This window comes from Aulonocara stuartgranti (assembly GCF_965226115.1).
Source record: "Aulonocara stuartgranti genome assembly, chromosome: 18".
Lineage (NCBI taxonomy): Eukaryota > Metazoa > Chordata > Actinopteri > Cichliformes > Cichlidae > Aulonocara > Aulonocara stuartgranti.
The window spans coordinates 7,293,865-7,319,434 of NC_138954.1; the positions used below are offsets into that span (position 1 = coordinate 7,293,865).

At 40.5% G+C, this 25,570-nt stretch overlaps 1 protein-coding gene across 10 annotated transcripts in view; it reads left to right on the top strand.

Moving 5' to 3' along the window:
- The window catches only part of pard3ab (par-3 family cell polarity regulator alpha, b), a 262,424-nt gene that overhangs the window by 169,975 nt on the left and 66,879 nt on the right, over positions 1–25,570 (top strand). For 9 of the 10 annotated variants that reach the window (XM_082512080.1, XM_082512082.1, XM_082512087.1 and 6 more), the window contains 2 exons: positions 7,364–7,492; positions 15,894–16,169. In XM_082512080.1, coding sequence (XP_082368206.1) covers positions 7,364–7,492; positions 15,894–16,169 — 405 coding nt within the window. Of the gene's footprint in view, positions 1–7,363; positions 7,493–15,893; positions 16,170–16,892; positions 17,283–25,570 lie in introns of those variants that run through there. The other variant, XM_082512088.1, reaches the window with a different exon arrangement.

Consider the following 25,570-nt stretch of genomic DNA (forward strand, 5'->3'; position numbering starts at 1 on the left):
CAGGTAGCGAAAGACAAACGCAATCTTTTGAAATAAAAAGTAGATGAGAGAATAAAAGGAGCTTTAAACTCATGAGGGTGGGGGAAGGGGAGTGGATTATGTGGATTTGAGGGGAATTTTAACAGTGAACGGTCAACATTTATAGATCAAGTTTATAAAATGGAGAACCAAAAATTAACATTAGAATGCTTTCAAAAATTTGTTTTTGCTATCAGTCAACTTAAACAGAAAAATAAATAAAAGACGTGAAAATTCAGATAAATATTTGGTGATACTGCCCTTTAAACAATAAGATCCTCTTGCTCAGTGTTTCAGGGAGGTTTTGCAGGTAGGCTGGGCTAGTAGTTGTTCTTTTCACTGAGATGGTACTGTAATAACTTTGTATAATTTAAGGTTTAAGCTTATCTTTATTTATCTCAAACTGGGCAGGGCCTAAAACGAGCCATTGTAATCTCTCTTTAAGCCAGCTTTGTTCTGATTGGCTGCCCCTTACAAACAGAGGGGCGTGTTCCTGAGATGACCATATTGAGAAAATCCCCTCTCGGTGACATCATACAGAATTAGGAGCAGGAAAGTCTCATATGGAGCTTAAATTAAACTTTAAGCCTTTTTTTGGGCATCATGCTGTCCACTAATACATCCACTGTAACACTACAGAATATAGTTAATGTGATATATAATATTTAATCCTCAAAACATAGGAGTAAAATGCAAAGTACAGAAAAGGGGGATCAGGGGTTGAGACAGTGCAGTAAGACAATAGTTGCATATAAACGCTACATTGTTATACACATCGACAAATACTGTAAATAATCCCACTATATTAATTTGACCTAATTAGCTCCAACATACACGTACTTGAAGATATGCATTGCACATACTGACATGCAGAGGTTTATAGATATGCACAAGCTGCAAATACATGCTGGCTTTTGGATTTAAAGTGACAGGGAAGCTCACGCGTACAATTTCGGTCACAGACAACCGCACACTGCAGTAATCTTCTTTCCTTTCTTACAGATGCACATGCATTCACACCGACTTAGCGCTACTTTCCTGTATTGTCAAAGCATCAATGTTATCCTGCTCTGATTGGCTCAATATTGCCCACATCAGATCTGGTCCATTAAAACGCCGTCTGGCTGCCTGTTTGATCCACGCCCAGTGTTTACTGGCCGAGACAGCTGTGTGCCCCAAAATAATGATGTGAGATGCATTCAATCCATCTGTCTGTGTGTGTAATCTGGACCTCATACTAATTTTAAAGGGCACATCCCAGAAAGTTTTGCTTCAGTAAACTTGATATTGAAGCAAGTTCCTGAAGAAGTTCAAATTTTGAGGGGACCGGTTCATTTTATGGATGCAAATTTTTAAGTTTAAACAGTAATTCCTCCAATTTCATCAAAATATAAAATATAAATATATTTAAACTGTTGTGTCTTACAATACTTTCTTGCCCAGTAGTATGAATTATATCTAAGAGGAAAATTAATAAAGTGTATTATTTACATCACAGTTTGTTGTTTATTTAGATAAATGACACTGGTAGAGACCTAATCTGAATATATATCATATCTGAACAGAGCAGGAAAAGCGTACATGTAGCTTTTTTACTAAAAGACACAAAAATACCACATCCAGATTCCAAAATAAGCATAAAGAGAAAATCCAAAGGAGGAAAAAAAGTCCCATCAACACCCACATTGTGTGACTGAAAGGTGATATGTGGGAGCTACAGTTTAGCGAACACCACAGCAGTGAGCATTTAGCAACAAATATGTTACTAAGAGGGGAAAAGCATTTGAATTTATGTATTCCATTAGTCAGTGTCAACACGTCGTGATGAAACTTAAGGCAAAGGCTGGCTGTGTGGAGAACAATGGCATAGGTTTTTATAAGTGTGTCCGTGTCACTCTGTGAATTGGGAAGTTTGAGACCAAGAGTAGCTGTACAGCATGTTAAGAGCTCCCGATGAGTGTCATGTGTTTGAGCGAGGCAGCGTTTGTGAGTGTCGGGGAGCTTTGATGTGTTAGCATGTAGGAGGAGTGGATCAAGAGAGGGAGGCCCTTAGAAGTTGGAGGACCGTGTGTGTGTCTGTGTACGCACTCGCGCACACGTGTGTGTGATCAACAGAGTTGCCACTGCCTGACCCTCTCATGTCTCGAAGGCCTCACACTCAGTCCCAATCAAAGCATCATTACCATCAGCCTCTGCCAACAGTGCGGCCCGCCAACTGTAGCCCTCCCTCCCCCTTTCTCCCGCTCCTCTCCTCTCTCGCTCTCTGATCATCACTTGGACACAGAAGCAACACCCAGTCTATGGGCTTGGCATCTGCGAACGTGGTAATTGCCCAGAAATTTGAGGGCTACACTAAATTTGCAGTGGTTTTAGTGCATGTTTGTGTGCGAGTAAGCGGAGCAAGCTTAGACTCGGAGATGGCTTGAACAGCGACGAGGAAAGATTAGTCATGGATGAAGGGACGTCAATGCATCGTGCTCTGTTATTTTGCTGCCCGCAAGATAAAATGCTAATAATTGCGGTCCTTATAGTCGTAGCTGTAATAATATATTTATGTTGAGGTATTGCATGTAGTGCTGGGTGTTCCTGCAACTTAAGACATGGTATTCAATCTTGCAACGCTACACCAACAGTGATGCAGCATGAGTGGGCTTAGGAAAGCGGCAGTATTTTCAGTGATTTCACTTTGATTCGATTCTTTATTCTCTTCTTCATTTTCATTGGGTTCTCATTGGCTCTGCTTTGAGGGTCACCACCATCGCTAAGCAGAGACATTACATTCATGCAAATTAATTGCATGCTGTGTAGTCAAATGTTTGTGCATGTTGGAGGTATTTACCCTCTTTGTTGTGGCCAGTGTTGGGGTCATTACTCAAAAAAAAGTAGTTAGACATGTTACACAGAACACTTCGTGATTCTACTTTAGAAACACGAAGACTGCAGCCTGACTGCTCATCACTGCTCTTTTGTTACCTGTTGAAGTTCAGGGTCTGGACGCTGGGCTGGGGTCGGCATTCACTCAGCTTTAGCATCCCTATGGCTAGCTTAGCATTAGCATGCTGTCTGTCCAGGTGCTTATAAAGAGCCAAAGATTCATTAGCTGCATATTAGCAGTTGTTTCTGTCTTAGTTTGCACTTTAACATCGTGCATTCATACTTTTGTACAATAAAAATAAAAGTAATGACATATCCACACTGTAGAAAGTACCACTGTTCCTCCTGGTGTGCAAATGCAACCGATGACCGGAATCGATAGCCAAGCAAACGAACAATTCCAAGGAATTGGACTGCTGGGAACTGGTTCTCGATTTTATCCTTAGTGGTTAATTGTAATAACAGTCCTTCCTATAAATCTGTGTACCAGATATGGTGAGTGAAATTCTAATGCGTTTCTGTTTCTATGTTACTTAGAGCTAATATGCAAGTATTTGTAAATGTGCTCCCATGCGGATCATGGCTGTGCCTTCGCTCGATGAGGGGAAATTCCACCCTGTCATCTAAATATAATCACTTCTGGGTCTTAAAAAACTAAGATGGGGCCAAATGGCGCATCGGGTAACATCTGGGTTGGTACATCGATCATTTATATGGATATATATTTATATATATAGTCCATGGTTAATCTGTGTATAGTGTAAGACAAATGTGAGGCATTCTGCAGACTCAGTATACAGCTGGATTGATTAAAATATTTTAAAACAGTGTAACAGTTCCATCATTGAAATAAATGACTGAAAAATTCCGATGAAACACCTTCCTTGGAGACATGAATTTATATGAGTAATTTCACATCAGGAAAAAAAGTTGGATTGATGAAAACTTTTGCAATAATCTAAATGTGGCCTCGATGTGACAGAAGACACCAAGGCAGCCTTAAAAATCTTAGTTTTAAAATTAAAGGTGTACACCTCAGCTGTGGATGTAATTCGATTAAATCAGGTCAGTCCATTCATTGGTTGTTGATGTTTTGCTCATGACCATCTGGTTGATAGTGTGTCTCTGCCCAGTGGAAATCAAAAACAAGTTACTTGGCAATTAGAGTTGCTCCTCACGCACGTCTGATTATGCGAGTTCCCGAAAAACTGCGGCACGCTACCAAAAACTTGTTTTCACTTTTTGTGCTATTAAAAGGATTAACGGTGTTTCACGGGTGGTCTGCTGAATTGAATCAGCTCAGTCCCTGACATTTTGAAGTGATCTTTTCAAACCGCAGAAAGCAGTCAAAGCCTCTTTATCGATGCTGTTGCACTCACAACACGAGGCGGGCCTAACTGGAATATAAGATTATTAAAAGCCCTGGTGTCATGGTTAATACTTGGTCTCCTCCTCAAAGTTTTCCTTTTCAGTCATAAATCACACTGTGCGGGTGTTTGCGCGCGTTTGTGTGTGTGTATGACAAGGCTGTTTTTTAAAAGGGGCTGTTAATGAAAGTTAGTGGTGTGGAGAAAGTGTCAACCGTCTCTCGCCGTGATAGATCACTCCTGCTCTTAGCATTAACGGCAGGCTGTCACTCTGAGCATTTCAGACAGCCGTAGTTAAATTAATCAAGTAATGGCCCTTAGTCTGCGCCCCTCCCCCCTCCAGCTGCAGTTTTTCCTCCTCATTCCTGTCTCTTAGCTTTTCTGTTTGTCTTCTACACTCCATGGTATCAGTATATGCTGTCTTTGGGGTTAGTACTTAGCACAACATTCAAGGGAAGTTGTATAGATGGTGTGAAAAACTAATTTGCAAAGCATTTTGTCTGTGTTGGGTATTAGATGGTAAAGATGTGACAGGAAGCGGGTCGAACTCTGAGCAGATCGCTCGTTTACCAGAAAGCAGCTTGCTTTTTCTTTAATTTATTTATTCACTCATTTTGTGGAGAAAGTTCACAAGCATTTACCCAGTTGACATGTTATGAGCATATGGATGATGCAACCCCATATTTAACTGTACCCCGGTACTTGGTCCAGCGGTCCTCAACCCCCGGGCCACGGACCGCAGTCGTTTGGTACCGGGCCGCGAGAGTTGTGAAATTTATGGTTTTCAGGGTTTTTATCGTTAACTCGGTTTCCCTGGGTCTTTTCCTGTGTTGTAGTTGTGTCTTTTATTTTGAAAGAAATATTCACGCGTTACCATAGCGACCAGAGAGCATTAAGGGGCAGAGAGGAGGATGTTACTCTCAATGTTGTTGGCGCATTTCAGGAGGACGCTGCTAATAAAGTTACACATTTACACATTGAATTCACGTTTATTATTATATTTACAAAGTACCACAGTTTTTGTCTCGGTCGTATCATTTTATTTTGTTGTATTTATCTGCGACACCTTAAAATATTGTCTGACATTAAACTGCTCCGTGGCGCAAAAAAGGTTGAGGACTGCTGCTTTAGTTCTGTGGAGCAGAAGTTGATCCACCAGTTTGAGCTATGCCTTCCTGTATGATGTCACCTTTATAGGTGCAGCTGAACTAGCGTGCGGTATCGAAGCGGTTTCTCCTTTTTTTTTTTAATGTCTGTGAATCTACTGAAACAAGATGCTAGCAGCGTTGCAGTGCAAGGGCAGGGACACAGCATTAATCAAAGTACCCTTGGTACTCTTTAGTTTCACAGTACCTAAAACAGCGTAAGGATATAACTTGCCAGGAGCAGCAGAATATTGTCACATAATTAACCTGAAATATAATTTATATCTGCGATGTTGTATCTTGGGTCAAGCTTTTTAACCAGATGCTTACAGTCCCGCTTTTCCGTCTTGTAGCCATATCAGGAATTTCTGCTCTCGCTCTCAGACTTGCTGTTGCGTACACCGAACATAAACACGCGGCCTCGCTAAAGCTGTGATATTGTGACACTTAGAGTTTTTATATCACAACAAAATTTATAACTGTATCATCACATATTATGTAATTATGGTATATCTGCTACTAAACTAGTAGAAATATAAACAATATATCAGCGACTTCTTAAAAACGCCACAAACAGAAAAAGTCTTGGAAAGTCTTTTTTTCTCTCTCAGTTTATTTATGTTTTTAATGAACTATGACTTTGATCCACATCTTTTACTAATTTCCATACACTTTTTATCATACTCTTCTTTTTTTCATGTCTCATTTCATTGTATTTTTCCACAAAGAGAATTACACGATTCATATGACTTTAATTTAAATTTGCATTATGCATTTTTCTCTCCGGCCTGCATTCATTTATTTTTCTCTCTTACCTTTTCCCCCGCGCGCTGCCGTTTTCTTCTTTCTCTTTTATTTTTCAGTGTTTAACTCACTCCTACACTCTCTCACCTCTGGGTTTTATGTGCAGCTTCATTTGCTTGTTTTGTTGGTTCTTGTGCTTCTCTCATCGATTTACTTTTGTATTTACTTTTATTGCTTTCAGTTCTCTTTCTTCTGTATTGATTTCCATGCAAACCACAAATTCACGTACCTGTCATCTAAGTGTTTTTCTTCTTTCTCTTTTGGACTTATATTCAGGCAATTTACACTCATCCTCTTTATTCTTTAAGCGCCCTCTACTTTTGGAGTTTGCACTTTCTTTTTTTCCAGCGCTCTTTCTTCTGAAGCTTTCTCACACAGACGCTCACACATTCCTTTCAAGGTAGTCTTTGTGCTCTTCGCCATAGTTTAGTTTTCGGTCTTAATGGTTCATTCAACGAGTTTCTCTTGTGCGTGTTCCTTTTTTTCCTCTTGTTTGCTGTCTTCCTCTTTCATTAACACACAGACACACCTCTTTGGTTTTTTCTCAGCGCTGTCTCTTTCGAAGTCGCAGATATTCTCTGCGGACCAATTTCCCTGTGAATAATCACGGCGGTTCATTGTCGAAGCGAGCGTGCTGCCAAAGTCATTTCTTCAACAGGCTGCAGCTTTATACTGAGTCAATCAAGCTGAAATATCTTCGCAGTGCCTCCTATTCGGTGAATCGTCACTCCCTCCCTATGAATATAATTACTGTGATGGGCTGCGTCTACGCCTTCTCCACAACTTTAAAAGAACTGAATTGGGTTTGAATTTGTGAGAGCTACTTTTCAAATGCTTCATTTGTGGGCTTGATTAACTGTTAAGTCGTAGCAGTGGGCTGTTTCTGTGATCGCAGACAACATTTCAGCCGTATTGGTAAAAGTCGGGTTATTGTCAAGGTTCTGGCAGACACATCTGTGTTTCAGACGACAGTTTTGCATCACATTAGCTGATTAAGAGTTTCTTGAAATTGCACCGTAGCTTCTGACTTTCTGTCTAGTCATGCAACTGCAGCAGTAACTTGTGATGAATCATAATTTGAATACAACAGAAAATATTAAAGTGAAGTATAGCAGCATTAATGAAGTGGTGGATATTAATTGTTTATGTCTTCAGGTTTGGGAAGCACCGAAAGGATGAGCGGCTGGGAGAAAAGATTGATCGTAAAGGCTCCAGCAAGTGGAGGCCAGAGGAGACGCAGGTGTCGGACGAGGAGACCATGAAGATGAGGATGGAGCAAGAAAGGTGAGGCAACTTATGGTTGGATAACGTGATATCGATTCATTAAAATCCTGAATCGATTTTTTTAATATTAATTTATTTTGCCCGAAACGCCAGAATCTCACGTTAAACCTCACAAAATTTCAACAACCACCAAACAGCTAAACAGTAAATGAGAGCAAGTACACGGATTCTGCACAAAGACGTAAACACAGAGCGCGCACCCGCCGACGGATCAGAATCAGCGAGATGTCGCCTTTCTCACCTGACGGCACGGACATGGTCGGAGCTGAAAGCCGACAGCTCGCTAATTCTGATGTTTCAGCGGAAAAAACAAGATTCAATCCGTGAATCTTGTTTTTTCTCTCTCTGTCTCTGTACTTCAAGAACAGTTTCCCGTCTAAAAATCAGTTTTCTTTATTCACTTGCTTATTACGCACACGTCTACCGTTGTTTACAGCGCTGTCGGCCGCTGTTTTTTTTCTTTTACGTACTTCCGACAAGAAAGCCTCATTTCTGCTGTTCAATACTGAACAAATTTAAACTTTTTAAAATTATGCAGATGTGCAAAACGCTTAGCTGTGTCTCTAATAAAACCGCTGTAACTTTGCTCTGCTTCACTTCAGCAGCATCAGGTAATGTTCATATGTTGATGGTTTTCTTTTGTTTTTGATCTACTGCAGAATATTTTTATAAAATCTCAGGCCAGGAAAGTTGCCTTCATGTTTTTCTGTGTTTTATCTTCAGCTACTTTGACACAAAGGCATCTGTGATGCTTACACCTTTGATAAAGTCTCGCAAGTGTTAGCTTTCTTTTTGTAGATATAAAAATATGGAAATGTACTGATGCATGATCTGAATTATAATATTTCTGACTCTGAGGCAAAATTTCCCGGGACCTTGTGAATCGGTGAAATAAAATTGAACTGAATTGAATTGATAAGTATTTAGCTGAGTCAGCAGTTCAGTGCAGGTGAGTTGAGCTCTTCCTCATTTACATTTATAGACCCAGCTTCTGCAGGGTGAAAACACAAAAAGAAAAGATTTGAAACAAACCGTATGTAGAAAAATTCTCAGACAAAGTCTCCTCACAGGGAAAAATATGTTTAGTGCCAAACCCAAATTATTCAAAAGTATGTGGACACCATTGTCCACATTTTACTGTACTTTTCTCTGGTTCTCAGCTAAGCACGTTATTATAGTTTCAAGGTTCTCTACCTGAACAGTCAATATTTGAGCATCAGTTCGTTGGACACGTATTGGGTTTTTTTAGTTAGAATCAGAAGACTGATTCAGAGGGTTCGTTTGGACATGCATCTCACTCACAGCAGCCATCAGGCTTTGGTTCACCTCACTGTTGCCAGCTAAGCAGCTTTGTTGCTAGGCTCAGCCGCTTTTCATACCTGAACCTACAGAAAGTACTGCTTTGCAAAGGTCTCACTGCAGCACTGGAGGCACAGCTCTGTTCAGCAGCGAGCTCATGCTCACAGGTCCCGTGGGTTGCATGATAAAAAAAAAAAAACACTCGCAGTAATCATTTAACTTGTAAAGATGACTCAAACTGTAGCACAACCATTATCTTTATTACATCTAAAGTTTCAGAGCCCAAAAAAAATGATGGTTGAAGCAGCACGGGATTTTCAGTTTAGTGTGAAAAATCTGAATGAAGCTGCATAAAAATTAATTGAAAGAGCTGCTTTCTCTGTTTAACAGTTTAATAAATCGATCGTCTCTGTGTTTAAATAATGACTACACGGTTAAAGAACCTGTGCCTTCTTTTGCTTTTACTACGTGGGTGCCCAAAACTAAAAAGCCTCAAGTGGCAAGTCCTTTTCCCACTGCAACCCACTCTTTCCTCACCAAAGGAAATGTCAGGCAGGCACAGTGCCAGGTTTTTGTGGGGGGGGGGCAGCAGTTTATAAATGCCAAGGCCATTACAGCCCTGCCAGCTAATTAAATCCCTTGCTCTTGGTGTAGGGCAAGAGTCATTACTCCCCACAGTTGCTTATTATGAAAATTTGGTTTGTAGTCTTCCTTTGCGCCTGCAGAGCAGATAGTCTAATAATATGATAATGGCTGAGTCTTTATTTTTAATTGGTTTAAAGTTAACGCAAAGGCCACGTCAGATGATTTGGTTGTTATGCTGGATATAGTTAAAAGTTCAGACTGGTCCTTTTGTGTGTTAATCCCGTCCAAGACAGACTCAAGATAGACAAGGCGGACTCACTTTTTCGTTTAATAAGAGATTGCCATACATTGAAAGTAAATACTGGAGTCTGTTCAGAGATGAGTACTAGCTACTTATTTCTTGCCCTTAAATATCACAGTCACGTGTGTTTGTTACACACAACTTGGACTATTTAAGCCTGTTCAGGACTCCATTATGTTATTTCACATGCATAAAAACACGGATGACACAAATTACATGTAGCCTACTGTAATGCTTTTGCAATAACGTTCTGATTCAAAGTAGATTAAACTGCGTTTGCTTTTATTTCCAACTCTCAGAGAGGTGAAGCTTTTTGAGCTCAAAACAGAAGTAGAAGTTTACAGAACTTAGATTTTTTTTTTGTTGTGCTGTTAAATGAAATGTAGGTTACATTATTTTTAAACTATATTAACCTTGATTTATTAGCATCATAAAATGTGAATTAGTTATCAGCCTATTTCTAGCTGATAAAGCATAAGTCTCATTAAAAGTCATACTAGAAATACTAGAAGTAAAGATGGCATGTTGGGGGTTTTTTTTCACACAAACACGCTTCTTGTTTATATTTAAGCTGAGAGATGCTGATATTGACCGAGAGATCCCTCGGAGCACATGCTCAGACTGCGGCTACCTTGGTGTTAAACAACGATCCAGTTTGCTGTATTGCCAAGCCGCTCTGCAGAGGTTCCGTTGGGAACTTCGGCACCTCACTGCAGAAGGTATCGATTGACCACTGCCAGAGGCTGTGGTTAATCCAGCTGTGATTGACTAGATGAATGGATTTCCTCACAGGTTTAATTCTCAGGTCTCAAAGGACCCTAGCCCCAAGGCAGACAGACAAACCTTGACAGACAGTTCAGATTGTACGCTACTGGTGGAGGCTATTTGAAGAAAAGATAAATATACAGGTATGCGAATAACTGTTCAGTAGTGTCATAAATTTGTTACGTTATATTATGTTACTTGATCTAAATCGAATCGTCTTTACTAAAATTACTGTACTCGCAATACTAATGCAAGACCTCATAGTATTGTACTGTTTTAATAGAGCACCTTGCTCTCAGACTTGTCAGACTTTCTAAAGTTTCTAAAAGTAGACTAGGAGACAGAGCACTCTGTTGTGGAACAAGCTTCCACTTGACACCCTCTGTATAGTAAGATCAGCTTTAAAATGTTCCTTTTTGATAAAGCCTGTAGTTGTCGCTCTGTCAGGTGACCCTGAACCATCGCCTTAGTTATGCTGATATAGGCTCAGGTTGCTTGGGGTCTTTCCGTGATGCACTGAGCATTTCTTCTCCACTTACATCTTTTCATTCCCTATATACAAATACTGCTTATGGTTACATTTTTTCTGTTTTTTCCTATATTTGGTGTTTTGTCCTTGCTGCCCCTCTGATCATGCTAGAGGTCTTTTCCCCTTTATAATGGAAACCCTTCTTCCAACCATCGCTAAGTGCTAACTCACAGGCTATCGTTTGATTGTTGGGTTTTTTTCCAGATCAGTCCAGATAAACGTTTTTTGTTGGGCAGCACAGCAGGTTTTGCCTTAGCCGTCTGTAGACTAAATCAGATCATGCTCTGACATAACTGTTTTAAACAGCAGTCACATGACCAGAGGTTACAAGTTCAATCTATACCACAGACTTGCTGTATATGAAGTAATTTGTCACAGTGAACTTCCCTTGACCTCAACACTTGCTCAGTACTGCTACTCTTGTTCAAGATGAACAGCGTCAGTCTAAGTACAATGCATTTTGTGTGTGTGTGTGTGTGTGTGTGTGTGTGTGTGTGTGTGTGTGTGTGTGTGTGTGTGTGTGTGTGTGTGTGTGTGTGTTTCTAAAAATATCCTTAATTCACACAGAAGTGTGAATTAAGGATATTTAAGGCATGCATTGTCAGACACTTTTAGTATTAACCTTCAAAAATCACAAGTGCTTTAAAACCAACTGCAGCTAGTTGTCGCTAAATCATAGAACATTTCCACGTCTTTCAGCAGCCATCTTGTCCTGCTGGACCTTCTCCCTTCATGTATTTCCTGCCTTTCACTGTAGTCTGTCAGTTGTGTCAGCAGTACCGGTAAGAGAACGCTTTGTTACACAATGACTACAATAGCACATAATGGACCATTGTTCTGGCTTGATGTGGTAGAAAGGTCACTTGTCAAAAATTTCTTCTACCATAAAATCCAATTCTGCCATTTCTATACCCTTTTATCTGCCGCCTCTTCCTCTCTTTCTGCTCTACATTGTTTTTATTCCCCCTCTGGGTCTTTTGCCACCTCTCATTGGATTTCTTAATGATTTACTCTACACGGTAAGAGTTCTTTCATCTGTCATTAAGGTTATTTGTTTACGAGAAACCCTTGTCACATGCAGGTATTTTGGGATTAAGAGTAATGATATGGCGAAGTGTGGTTTTCCTTCCTGTCCCATTTCAGTCAGCGCTGCATTTGTGTTTGTGAAACATTTTAAGTGCTTGTCATGTTGACACAGACAGTCATGGTCTTTGTCTTAAAGTAACATTTCCTGCACTCTTTAAAAGTAATTCAGAAAAGTTGGACACCTTGCTGTTTTCTGGGCAATGACAGCTATTGGTCATGTATATGTAGCTTATGTAGATGAAAAAAGATGGGTGCAGAAAAACAAAACAAACCCCAACACCACAGCTTGAACTCTCACAGGCTCTGGGGAGGCCAATCCATGATTGATGGCGTTCCACTGTGTGTTTTTTCCTTTACTGGTATGCTTTCATTGCGTTGGCAACGTGTTTGGGATCCTTGCCATGCTAAAAAAATGAAGCTGTTGCTAATCAGTGACTTTCCAGATGGTTTTGCATGGTGGATCAAAATCTGGCCGTATTTTCCTGTGTTCATAATTCTGTCAGTTTCGACAAGAGCTCCATCTCACCGGCTGAAATGCAGTTCCGGACCATGACAGACCTTCCGTCATGTTTTACAGATGGCTGTAGACATTCACTGTTGGATTGATAACAACTTGAGCCAAAAATGTCCATTTTGGGTTCATCACTCTGTGAAACCTCTGGCCACTGATGTCAGTACAGTTCTTGTGTAATATGACACACCTTGTCAGGGTCCGTTATGAATGGCTTCTTCCTTTGAGGCCATTTCTGATGAGTCTTTGGCCAACACGAGATGGATCAACTGAAGGGCCAGGTCATTTCTCAGGTCCTGTGTCACATCTTTGCTGGATTTCTTCATATTTATTAAGAACATGACTCTCATCTGCTGTAGAAAGTCTTCTTTTTGTCTTTGAGGGCTCCAGTTTCCTCAGGGACATACTCCATGCTTTCAGTTAATCGAATGAATACGAGAGGAAAAACCAGCTAACGTTAAAAAAAACAAACAAACATTGAAAGACTTTTACAAAACCAAGAGAACTAAGTGGGAAGAATAGTTTTGAAAAAGTTTGACAATGTAAAGGAGGTCTAACTTCCTGGAAGCAAAACGTAAAGATAGTATAGTTTTATCCGTAAGCTCATAAGAATTCAGAGTTTCTTTTTCACACAACACAGCACGAGTGTTTCAGTGATGCATCCTCCTAACTCAGCAAGTGGCCTTGTTGACCCATGCAGTGCCTTGTTATGGAAAGGGGCTGCACAGAAAAGGCCGTGCGTTGGATTGGTATGTCTGGCCTTATCTTATCAGCCACTGTGCTTGTGCATACAATCAGTAGTTGCTCCCACTACTTCTGCTGCTGTTGCTGTTTCACTGATGGAAAACAGTTTTTCCTCTGGGTTTAAAGATAGATCCCTCAAGGGCCTCACTTCCTTCTGCGCTATTAGATAATCGCTGAGTCCACAAATAGCAAAGACACAGCGTGCGACTCCACAAGCTTTCAAGTTAAGTTGTTGGAATAAGTGTACGTTTTTGCCACAAATGATTGTCTACCCCCTGACCAGATTCAGTGGGGAGCCGTTGAAACCATCAAGTTCATTAACAGCCTACTTTTTAGTAGTGAAGCATTTCTGCCCACTTGGCCTTGATTTTTTTTCTTCCTTTCTTTCTTTTTTTAACACATTTTGTAGTCTCCGGTAGGGAGCCCTCGTTATTAGAGTTATTGTTTCATTATGCACACCATGCAATTTTTCTGGAGGAAATGTTTCAGATTTTAGCCCACTGAGTTTTCAGTGCACTTGCACCCCCTACCTTGTCACCACGGCGCCTGTCCCATTCACTTTCCCACTGCCATTAAAAAGAGGCCTGCAGAAAAGAGAGCAGTATGATAATTGGTAGTTGTAAAGCTCTGATAATTGGCAAGGCTGTAATTACGGGGGCTGCGTGATAGGTAGTCCCCCCGCTATAGAAAATAGCATTGCCAGTTATTCACAAGATAATGGCCTGAAGAGAAAGAGCGAATGTGTGATTTTTGTGTGTGCGTGACAGACAGAAAGATGTCAGATGTGTGTCTGCATGTGTTGTTGAGGGAGAAAGAAAGAGAAAAGCATGTTAGCTATATATTAGCACTACTCTGTGAATACAAAATGCTTCCCTTGTGCTAGGTGTTATTGGGGGCAAGAGATTGTCATGCATTGTTTATGGTATTATTCAGTGGGGAAAATTGCATAAATAATAGACTCCAGATCTTCTCTCTGTTTTGTAATGGAAAGTTAAAAAGTGCAATAACCAATCAGCAGATGTTACAATGGTTCATCTGGTGTTTTGTTAATGTGACGACTGAGATTTACAGCATCTCTCATCTAGATTGGACACGCTACAGGACTTTTTTTTTTATATACAAAGAAAAAAGTAAGGCACCATCCCAATTTTCCATGAAGCCCTACATCCGTTCTCTTTTTTTAGTTGCAGTGTGCATTTACAATTTATAGTTGGCTGCTGTCAATGGCCAGTGGAAACCAGACAACTGAAAATATCATACTGAGAAACCTGGCAGTTAAAAATAAGCAAATAATTAGTGAACCTGCTACTAGTAAGTATTATTTGGATTATTAATTATTCAGTGAATTGGGTTTGTTGTTCTGAAAGAGTGCTGTCTTCAAATGTCTTCAATTTTTCAAACCAAAAGTTCAAAATACAGTGGAACCCCAACTAACGAAATGAATTCGTTCCCGAGGGTCTTTCGTAAGTCGAAGCACCCATTGCGCGTTTTGAGTGAGGCGATGCTGAACCATAGGTTATAGGCTAATTGCTAACTAGAACAGCAATACGTCGTTCAAGTGGAACAGCGAAGCGCAAGAACGGAAGCCAAGGGGTTGTCACATGATTCGGAAGGCATTGTGGGCATTGTAGGCTCAGCCAATCAGAGCCAGCGGATTTCGTTACTCGGGCATTTTGCCGTAACACGGGCAGAAATATTGCTATTCAGTGCCTTCGTAACTTGAATTTTTCATGAAATGGGGTATTCATAAATCGGGGTTCCACTGTATCCCAAAAGACACAAAAATTGTGTTGAAGAATTATTCAACTTTGATGGCATTTCTCTCTGCCTATTGGGGACTCGACATGCACTTTTATTGAGCAATTATTCTACATCTTCCCCAACTATATAAGCCTACCCATGGCTCTTGAGCTACCTATGAGCTAGAAGATTATATCTCATTTAGCACATCTCTATTAACCCTGCAGACATCACTGGTGTTTAGTTTTCCATCTTTTTTTACATCCACAGTTGTGGTTTTGGAAATGCTTCAGCTAGCTAGCTAACTTATGGCTAACCATCATACAGTCCTTGTTTTCATACAGGTCTGAATGTTGCTTTATTGTAATGCCTTTTAGATTAGCCATCTTATTAGAGAAGAATTGGCTCTAAAAGGTGCTTCAGGGCTTGCTTACTGAAATAAAGGAGCATTAGGACCCAGAAATGTAATTTGAGTAAACCAGCAAACACTTGCCAGAAGAAGCCAAAGAGTAAAGTTTTTTCCTCGAGCCGAAGTTTAGCAGATAAGATCCCTTTTTTTTTTTCACCTTAAAGTTTTAAAAAACAACAACAACAACAGCCCCCAGGCTTCTGCCAGTGGGTCACAATGGATAAACCTATCACCCAATAGTAAATGTATAATAAATACATTTCCTGGTTAGTTTTTTTTAACCTTGATTTTTAAGGAAAAGTACAAAATGCAACTGATCAGACATTGCCTAGATTTTTACTTGGGATAAACGGCAATATTATGTCTTAATATGATCATTTCAACCACAAGATTGTTATTGGATTTTAATGTAAACATCATCTTTACTATCAGGATCCAAGCTAAGACCAGAGAGCTGCGGGAGCGTCAGGCCAGGGAACGAGACTACGCTGAGATTCTGGATATAAGTCGATCGCCGGAGAGATCCTCTGAGGAGGACCACCAGTACGCTGGCATCAACCAACTTAACAGCTCCATGGACAGTGGCCATAGTCGCCCCCACAGCCCCCGTGATGAGCACCCTCACATCCATCCACAGCACCAGCACTCCGATACCCTCTACACCCAAGTTAGCAAGGCGCGCAACGAGCGACCTCCGTCTGCAGACAGGTAAGAAGTGAACTGATGCATTTCAAGTGTTTTGTGAATCATGTGGATTTTATTTCATTTCTCTATTATTTATTTTAGTATTGGCAAAATTAATTCATGAATACCTCTGGAGTCAGATTCCCCCTCAGAAGCCACTTCCCTCTAAGCCAGGTGACGGGCTGCCAGTCACAGTTCAGCAACCTTCTTACCTGTACTTCCAAAGTGCGGCTCACCTGTGGTATTTCAGTAAAAGGTCTGTCCAGGTCTCATTCCGCCTCGCCTCCCCAGCTCTCGTAACTCTGAGGCGGCATTATTGCACAGAGACGGCAGGCTAGCTATCACACCTGGAGGAGAAAATAATCACAGCAACAGAAGGCAGGCGGTAAATGTCAGCTCGCCGACTGCTAGACACCATGAGCTGCTCTCAGGGGGATGTGGGAATACTCGGGGGAGGCAGTGAGTGAATGGAAACCTTTGAATATCTGTCTCTTTTTCTGTCTCTCTTGACCTTTCTACCTCTCTTTCACTGTCTTTTGTGCTCTTGTTGGTTTCACCTTATTGCCACCTTTTCACTTTTATTGCATTTCCATCATTTTCCTGTCTTCCCACGGACAATACTACCTGAGCTACTGGCAGCTCAAACCTTCAGTCTCATTAATTGAGAGCTGTCAGTCATTTTTAAAATAATCACCCTGGCTTGACATAAAGAGCCTCTTTGTCATTGACACTGTTTTGTTTCTGTAGAGCAGCCAAATGGCACCACGAGACTCCCCCGCATAACCAAACGCCAACTCCACAGCAAAGAGCAAACAAAAGCCAGATTGTTTTAAAAATCATGCAGGTCGTCAGAAGCAGAGTTCTCAGCACTGCACGCCGGTGCTGAGCTGCTCCCCAATCCTGCTCCGATCGATGAACGCGGAGATTCGTGGCCCTAAGATGGATTTGGGGAACTTGAAGCAAATTGAGGAAAACCTGCTGTGCAGCAGAAACGTAGTCTGTGCGGGCAAGTAGCTCCACAGCTGAATGAATGGGTTTGTCTTCCTTGTGGTTTTCACGCATCCCCAGATGACCTCAGCAGCCTGTGTCTACTTCAAGAGTGCCGTAGCACGTATCGATTCATAATTCATTGTGCTGCTGTTGTCACTGCACACTTCCCTCCTTTTTTATTTTTTGTTCAGTCCCTGATGTGGCACTGTATTAAGGCATGCAGATGCACAACAGAAGATGATATACTAGCATTACAGATACGAAGCCTTATTTAATTAGGTGATGGAATTCACCAGTGATTTAGGCTTTAATCATCATCATCTTATTAAAATCTGTAGCCATTTCACTCATTTACCACATAAGCAATTAATGAGGTTTTTTCTCCTCCCTCTCACTCAGACTACTGGGATTTTCTTAGTTTAATACCTCTTAGAGATGGGGAAGCATGAGTTTTGTGGAAATGCTGCTGCAGTTTAGGATCGGCGACAGGCAAATGGATTAGGCTGAAATAATTTTAACAAGCAGATATTTTTTTGAAAATTAAATCTCTTTCATCAAGCAAACATTTTAAGTCTTTACTACTTACAAATATGGAAATATAAGGATTTTCTGATTGTTTCTTTGTAAAGTTGAATGTAGAGATTCTGGACCGAGAAAGCAAGTTAAGGACAAAATTGTGATGGAAAGTTTGCGTGTTCTTACAAATAAAACTATGAATCGATTTGTAAAGAGACGGTCACATTTGTCAACAAATAAGGAATTAAAACAACAAATACATCCCTAAAATCATGCTCACAAAGCTTTTTTCGTTGTTTTCTCTAAGACATCACTGTTTAAAAGAGACGTGACTCATTTGGACATCAATGTAACCAATATTGGTCTCTTCTGATAATGTAAGTGGCTCTGGCAGGTTTCAGAGCAAATAATAAAGTCTTTCCTTGCTTCAATAAAGAATTTTCTATAATTTTGCACATAGCTGATACACTGTTTCTTTTCATAATGTCCTCCTAGCTACCTATTCTCCCCCAGAACACTTGCTCTTTTCAGGAAGCTTTGATTACAGCAGTGTAGCAGCCGGGGACACAAACGTCTGAAAGATATTGTGTTCCTTTCTCATCTCCCCCGAGTATTAGAAGAATATACCTTTTGAGAGATTCGGGAAGCACGTTTCCTGTTTCCTGTCTGCCCCCCTCTGCTGAACAGGAAGTGAATTAGATCCTGCAACGCCAAGCACATCGGGGTGGGTGGCAGAGTGTGTGCGTGGGGGGGCTCTCACCTGACAGAAGGGGGGGTTTGTTATTGTGGGATTCAAATGAGCTGATATCAGAGCTTGAGGATTGTGGAGATTTAATCAAAGCAATAACATGTCCTTAGAAGCAGGCAGTGAAGGAAAATGTTATTTTTCCTCCAACATTAACACTTCTCTCTAAAATGGCACGCGTGTGAAAGGTTTCATTGTAGTCAGCGTAAATGCTCGACGTGCACAGGATGTCGCTCTGTGTTGCGTTCGCTGTTTTTACATCGTTCAAACCAGGAAACTGTTTATTTGCTCGAGAAAAGCAGATTGATCTCTGACCATCTGTTAAGTTGTGCCCATTACACGCCCCAAATCATGGCTTTCAAAATGTCACAGTTGTGTTTTCTGCTGTTTGTGTGCGCCTTTTGTTGGTGCCGCGATGTTGTGACTGTCACAAGATTATGACTCGCAGTAAAACTGAAGAAGACAAAGCTGTGGCAGAGCGATCTAGGTTCAGCATGTTACATAAATATAATAATTATCTTCGCATAGTATCCTTTTTAACATGGCTACATTTTGATTTGCACTGAAAACACAAAGCACAAATTAAAACGCCGATCTCTGCGAAAACCATAAGATGCAGAGCAAAAACAGAACTGCATGCATCGCAATGCTAAAGTATGTAAACGTGCATAAAAAAGAGCATAATAAATCATGTGAATGTTCATGTGAGGCATGAAAATAATGTGTTGCAGTAGTCTATACGAGGCCTGCCAGCTACAGTATGGTAACCTTTATCCCAGTTGTTCTTCAAGTCACAGAATAACACAATGATTGACAGGCCATAAGACTAATAATAACACAAAAAGGGGCAAAACAGCTTAAATACAAGGCAACACGACACCGAACAAGACACAAGTCTTCCTTTTTCCTGTTACCACTGTTCCTTCTGCTGCTACTAATAGTTGCTGATCATCAGCATTGTCACCTTGATCTTCCCAAAACATGTTATCCAAACGCGTTCTAGCCAAAAGGAAATTCATCTGTAACCTCGTCTGTCACTTTGAACACAGCGAACAATAAGGCTAAAAATATTCCCGAGTGTCCAGATTAGAATACCAGAATCCCACCGCCCCCGTTAGTCTCTTAATTCCCTCTGGGCCTGTAAAACGTACTATTGGCTTTCTTAGCGCTGTCGTGCGGGTCACTCCAAGGGGAAACGCAAAAAAAAGTAGCTGCAGCTACATAAATATCCAGTGGAATTCATTTTTAATTGCCTCTTTTTCCTTCAAACAAAACACGGTCAGAAATTTCAATTTAACCGCAGTGGTGTAAAAACAAAAACAGCTAAAGAGGCTGGAAGGTGCTTCGTGTGTGCCTTTGGGAGCCGTCTACCGTTTCCTTTGCTTTAAGGAAAATGACCACACAGTCCTATAGGCTCAAGCAGTCTGCTGCAACAAGCCTGAAACAAAATTTTGCTGCTTTCAGGATAAAATGTGTTTCTTAGATGTCTCTTATTTATATCCACAGCCGCATATTGTAGCGAGACAGCATATTGGAGCACATGATGTTTTAGTTGTTACTCTGTGGTTTACCGCGTAGGTGGTACGGTGTAGTATCAGGTTGAAAACAGTCTTTTTTTCTTTCTTTTTTAATGTTTTTGTTTTGGCTCTCAACCAAATTGCATAACCTCACTGCTGAGACATTATTTTCTTTCTTTTGCTTTCCGAAGCCTGCCAAGCTAAATATTGTTCAAAGTGTGGTGATTTTATCCCCTCTCCCCCAGTGTTTACCCGCTATTGCGACTAGTGCTTTTAGTATTTATACTTGGCATCTGGTAACATTTGTAGCCTAGGAAGCGTAATTAAGAAGTAATGGGAGACAATATCCCGTGAAAGTTTTACCAGCTCACTCACTGGGTGCTTCTTTTCTGTTTACTGAAATTAATTACCTGAATTCAGTGAAAACATAATGTAGACGGCATGTTTTTAAGCAGCTTTATTAGCTCTCGACGTTTGCTGTATCACACTCTGCCCCTGTTGTGTGAGAATAAGTGTGCAAAGAGCCAAGTGAATTAGCAACCATTGTTTTATTCCCCTCCCAACTACGAGGCAGCAGTGAATGCTGGGAAGGCTCCGAGGGATTTGGCGTGATTTGATTCTCCACATTTTCCGAGGAGGCGGCGCTCTTATTGAATCGACTCCATTACATTTCATCTCCACCGGGGGAATAAGAGGCCGCAGAGGGAGCACGCGCGGCCGTGTTGTATCGCAAACGCAACAGAAACGGCAACGTGCACAAACAAATCGACAAGTACTCACCTTGCAGCTTTTTATAGGTTGATAAGATGAGGTGTGTGTGTGTTTGCACCTGCGTGCATTTACTATTGGCTTCATGTGTTTTCTGTGTACATGTTATTTAGTAATGCGAATCTCTGCTGGTGGTTTTGTTGTCTTTTGCCTAGTTTAGATGCAGGTGCTACTCCTTCTGTTGGGTTTTGCTCGTGTGCACGTGTGTTTGCAAAAAAACCCAACTTTTTTTTTCAAAGAGTGAGGGTGACAAGTCAGAGCTGTGACTCAGAGATAGAGAGTGATGGCAGGTGTGCAGCAGCATGCAGTGAATACAAAGCCCCTGCCTTTTCTAAACCTCTAAAAGGATTTCTATTGTTGGTGAAGTGAAACCAGAGCTAGATTAACCAGCATTGTGGCCCCATTGTGTCTGCGTTCCTGAGTGCATATGACAGCGTTGTTACATTTTCGTTACCACTCGGGGGTTTTGCACAAGTCGCTTAGTCATAGTTTGGTTTCAAGCATACAGTTATGTAGGAATAAACACCGATTATGCTTGATGTTGGCTAAAAAATGCTGAAGAATATCCTTATTAAGTAAGCATGGCCATTTTCCCCCAGCGGTCAGTGGAGACCAAACGGAGAGCAAAGGAAAAGAGTTCAAATTATAACACAGTACAACTCGAGAGTAATGGTGGGATGGGTGCCAATAATGAGAAACATTGGTATTAATGTGTTAGAGTTTGCCTAAGGTGTAATTTGTACATCTTATATGGACAATGGAATATAAATGTAGGGTTTATTTTTGTAGGGGAATTGTAGCCACGCCATTAAAAGTAAGACTCAGTTATGAAATTTGGTTCCAAAGTACTTGGAATGTTATTATGCTTACCGGTTCATCTAAACACACTCGCCTTTCATTCTCTTTTGAGTAGACGTGCATCTAATCCAACATTCCTGTCTAGTCGGGATCTTGTGATTCTCATGAGTTTAGAGGACAAAGAGATTTAACGGGATTTTAAAAGCTTAAATAGAATTATGTTACATTACATACAGTGTACAATGTAGGATGGGACCAGCAGAAAACAAGTCTTTTTTTTCTCATTACACCCTATAATTACCAAATGACTTTGTCAGTGATGTAATCCCACACACCGTGCTTCAAATGACCTCCTCTGTTTGGACGTAGAGGAAGTTGCGTTCTTTGACTATTTAACCCATTATTGAATTGTCTTATTTCTGAGTAATGTGAAGTTTACCCACCAACGTTTTTACATTTTGCTATAATTTATACCCTAAATTAAAGTCAGTAAGTAAAAAAGTACATAGAAAAGTTTTACTCCTTCCGCCAGATCAACATGGATTCGTAGGAAGTTGCAGCTGTGACTTTTCCCATGTTCGCAACCATTTAACAGACAACAGACTTGAGAAAAATCAAGCTCGGTCACATCTTTCTGCACCTCAGCTGCTGCACTATCACAGTCAAAATGTTGGCTTTCATTCCGATACTGCATATGAATGTGCGTTCCCACTACTCACTGAGCAGAACAGGATGTCTTACTACAGCTTGGGGAACGTCTCTGCTTGAGGGTCATCATGATTGCTTGAATTTGTTGCTGTGAATGTTGATCCAGAGCCTGGTGATGAGAACGGGGACAGAATTTTGATAAGCTGCCACCTTTTTTGCCTCGAGTAAGACACGTCTACATAACACAGACATAACTGAACTCTTGCACCTGAGAAAACTCAAATCTACAGCAGAAGGTAGCTGAGAAAATTGGGGATCTGATCGCTGCTAGCATATATTAAAACTATAAAAATGTACCTTCACTATCACTTAAAGCTAGCAAGGTTTGTTTAACCTGTGAAGACTAGAATGCAGGTTTCTGTAGGCATGGCAGGTTAACAAACTGTAGGAATAAAATTGTCCTTACTGAGCCCATAATCATCATCGTCATCTGGCAAATGCTGGTGATATAACCTCAACTCTCTTTTGCAGGAAGTCAAATACTGATATTAGGCCCAGAGTGTCGATAACGAGACACACCAGGTTTATGGCGATATTTAGACAAGTCTGACACTCAACTCATAGCATTTAAAGAAAAAAAATCCTTGGGCTACACATTTAAACACAGATTCAGTGCCATTTTTCTTTGCTCAGGGATGTTTTTGAGCGGTATCGTTTAATCCAAGATATAATTGTTTCCTAAACGTAGCCAGGGAATTTTTGTTGCCAGACCCAAACAGCGAGTGAAAAATAAAATTAAAATGAAAACAACCTCCAAATTTGCACTTGTTCACTCTTTAAATGAAGACATTTTAGTTCTCTGAATCAAATATCAAGGCATCATTGCCAAAGGACACATTGAGCATATCTCTGTGGGAGATGGTGGTACACTTTCTTTGTGGTTTCCAAGTGCACACAGCAGGTCACGCATTACAGCTTAACTTTATTTTTTCCCCTCACACCCAAAATTGGGTAAAAAAAACTCTATTGACTAAAATTTGAACTAAAATCATTTTGTAATGATACCAGTTTTTTGTTTGTTTTTTGATACTCTAACCTTGGGGTCTGAGGCTCTTTAGATTCAGTCAGGGTTTCTGCAGGATACTAATCACATCTTACTTTATGAATTTGGGACTGCAAACCGTGGAGCGATCATGAGTTTGAGTTTCACAGTGACTTATGATGCAGACAGATGGAATCCAACTGATATGTGTGAAGCAGCAGTGGAAAAAAACACTGATACAGATGTTCATTCATCACCTAAAAGGATGCATTCATCTAATGAGTAACAGTTTGGAGAAAATAAGGGAAGTGATTGTGCTTAATGTGGCTCTAAAAACATTAGGACGTCTCATTTTGATCTTAAAGTGTACTGGGTGTTGTTTTTTTTTTTGGTTCTTTTAAAAATAACATTTTTGTTATGCTACAAGAAACTGGCAGGCTCATGTATCAACTATGTAAGTGCTTTAATTTTTCCTTTTTGCTAAAGCATATAGTTATATAGGGCTGGATCAGGTGGCCCTGAATTCTCCCTTAGTTATGCTGCAATAGGTGTAGACTGCTGGGGGATTCCCATCATGCATTGAGTACTTCTTTTTCAGTCAGCTTTCTCACTCACTGTGTGTTAATAGACCTCTGCATTGAATCATACGTGTTATTAATCTCTCTTCCACAGCATGTCTTCCTTATTTCACCCCAACTGGTCAGCAGATGGCTCCGCCCCTCCCTGAGCCTGGCTCTGCTGGAGGTTTCTTCCTGTTAAAAGCGAGTTTTTCCTTCCCACTGTGGCCAAAGTGCTTGCTCATAGGAGGTCATATGATTGTTGGGGGTTTTCTCTGTTGTATTATTGTAGGCTCTACCTTACAATATGAAGCCCCTTGAGGCGACTGTTGTTGTGATTTGGCGATAAATAAAAATATTGAATTGAAATGAAATTTAATTTCTGTAATGCCATGTTTTAAAGCATGTGTGGGCTAATTACGCGAAATGCATACTTTCCATAGTTGTATTGTCTAAATCTGCCGCTCATGTACTACATGAACTTTCTGAAGCAGCAGCAGGATAAAAAAACTGCCTGTTCTACACATGCAGCTTTCTGTCTATTTAATACAAACCGCTGAACAATGAATTGCAATGAACAAGCTGGGTTATACCACTCCTCATGCCTGCTGTTTTGCCAGCCGGCCTTCCATTTAAAATCATTTGAAATAGCTTCCACTGTCCTTTAATCAGAATATTTCATATATTAATGATTATGAATCGGAGTATAGCGTGAGATGGGTTGTATTAAAGCTAAGGCCGGTCAGGAACCATCTGCTTCTATATGGGAGAATCAGTTATGCTGTAAATGAGGAGAGACAGGCCAGTCGTCTTGCACTCCTAATCCTTGGATCAAGGCCAACAGCTACAGAAGAAAGATGTGTTCTGCCCCGGGGAATCCTTTATGAATGTGGGAGAGGACGCCTCTGTGGGTTTTTAGGGGTCATCTGGGTGTTTTCTGGGTTGGAACGAAAGCAGGCAGGTGAAAGCTTTATTTCCACGTTCTTCTTTTTATTTATTTTGGAAGAGCAGAGTCATCCTGTTTAAAAACGGTGACTATGTCACTTGTGTTTTATAAACCAATGATTTAACTAACATTCTTAGGTTCTTATGCTGGTCCTGTTTGTCTTCTCCTTAGAAGGGAATAAAAACTTATTGTTGGTTCTGAACAAAGCAGCTGGAGAACAAACTTCACTCAAAGTCACAGCTTCGACTGTTAATTTTTTTTCTTGGTCCAAATCTCTAAAGTCTCGTTATTTTAGATTGTAAAATATGAGTTGTTTTAAATAGCTTTAAGACCAGGTGGATTTGGCCCTGTCAGAATACATGGAGGCCCTGTAAATCAAACTTACGTATATATGGCCTCAACATTCAACCCTGTGGAGATGTAGCTGGTTAAATGATTGGTTCTGACTATTTCCTGCAACAGAAGACTGTTGAATATGAATTTTACTGATTGAAATAGCTACATGTCACACAAGTGAAGAAAAGTATGACAGATCATTCCCCTCTGTCTTTACAATTCAAATCTTATTAAACCCTTACATTAGTAGATTTAAAAAGAGAGGTAACAAAACCCAAATAAAAAGATAAATTCAATCAGAATTAATTGAAATGAGCAAATATTTGTGCATTGAAAAGAATGTATTCATTTTTACACACTCGTCCCTCCTTTCTGAGGCTGCAAGTCTGTGAACATGATGCGTCTGCATTGTTCTCACGGATTAGTTCTCATATTTACACATCGAAGCATTGACAATACACCCGACGCATTTTTAAGGCGAATTTCACCACAAAAGAGCCTTCACGACCATCATAATGTAACAATCTGTGTTAAACAATGACGTTTCCTGCAACACTAAAAT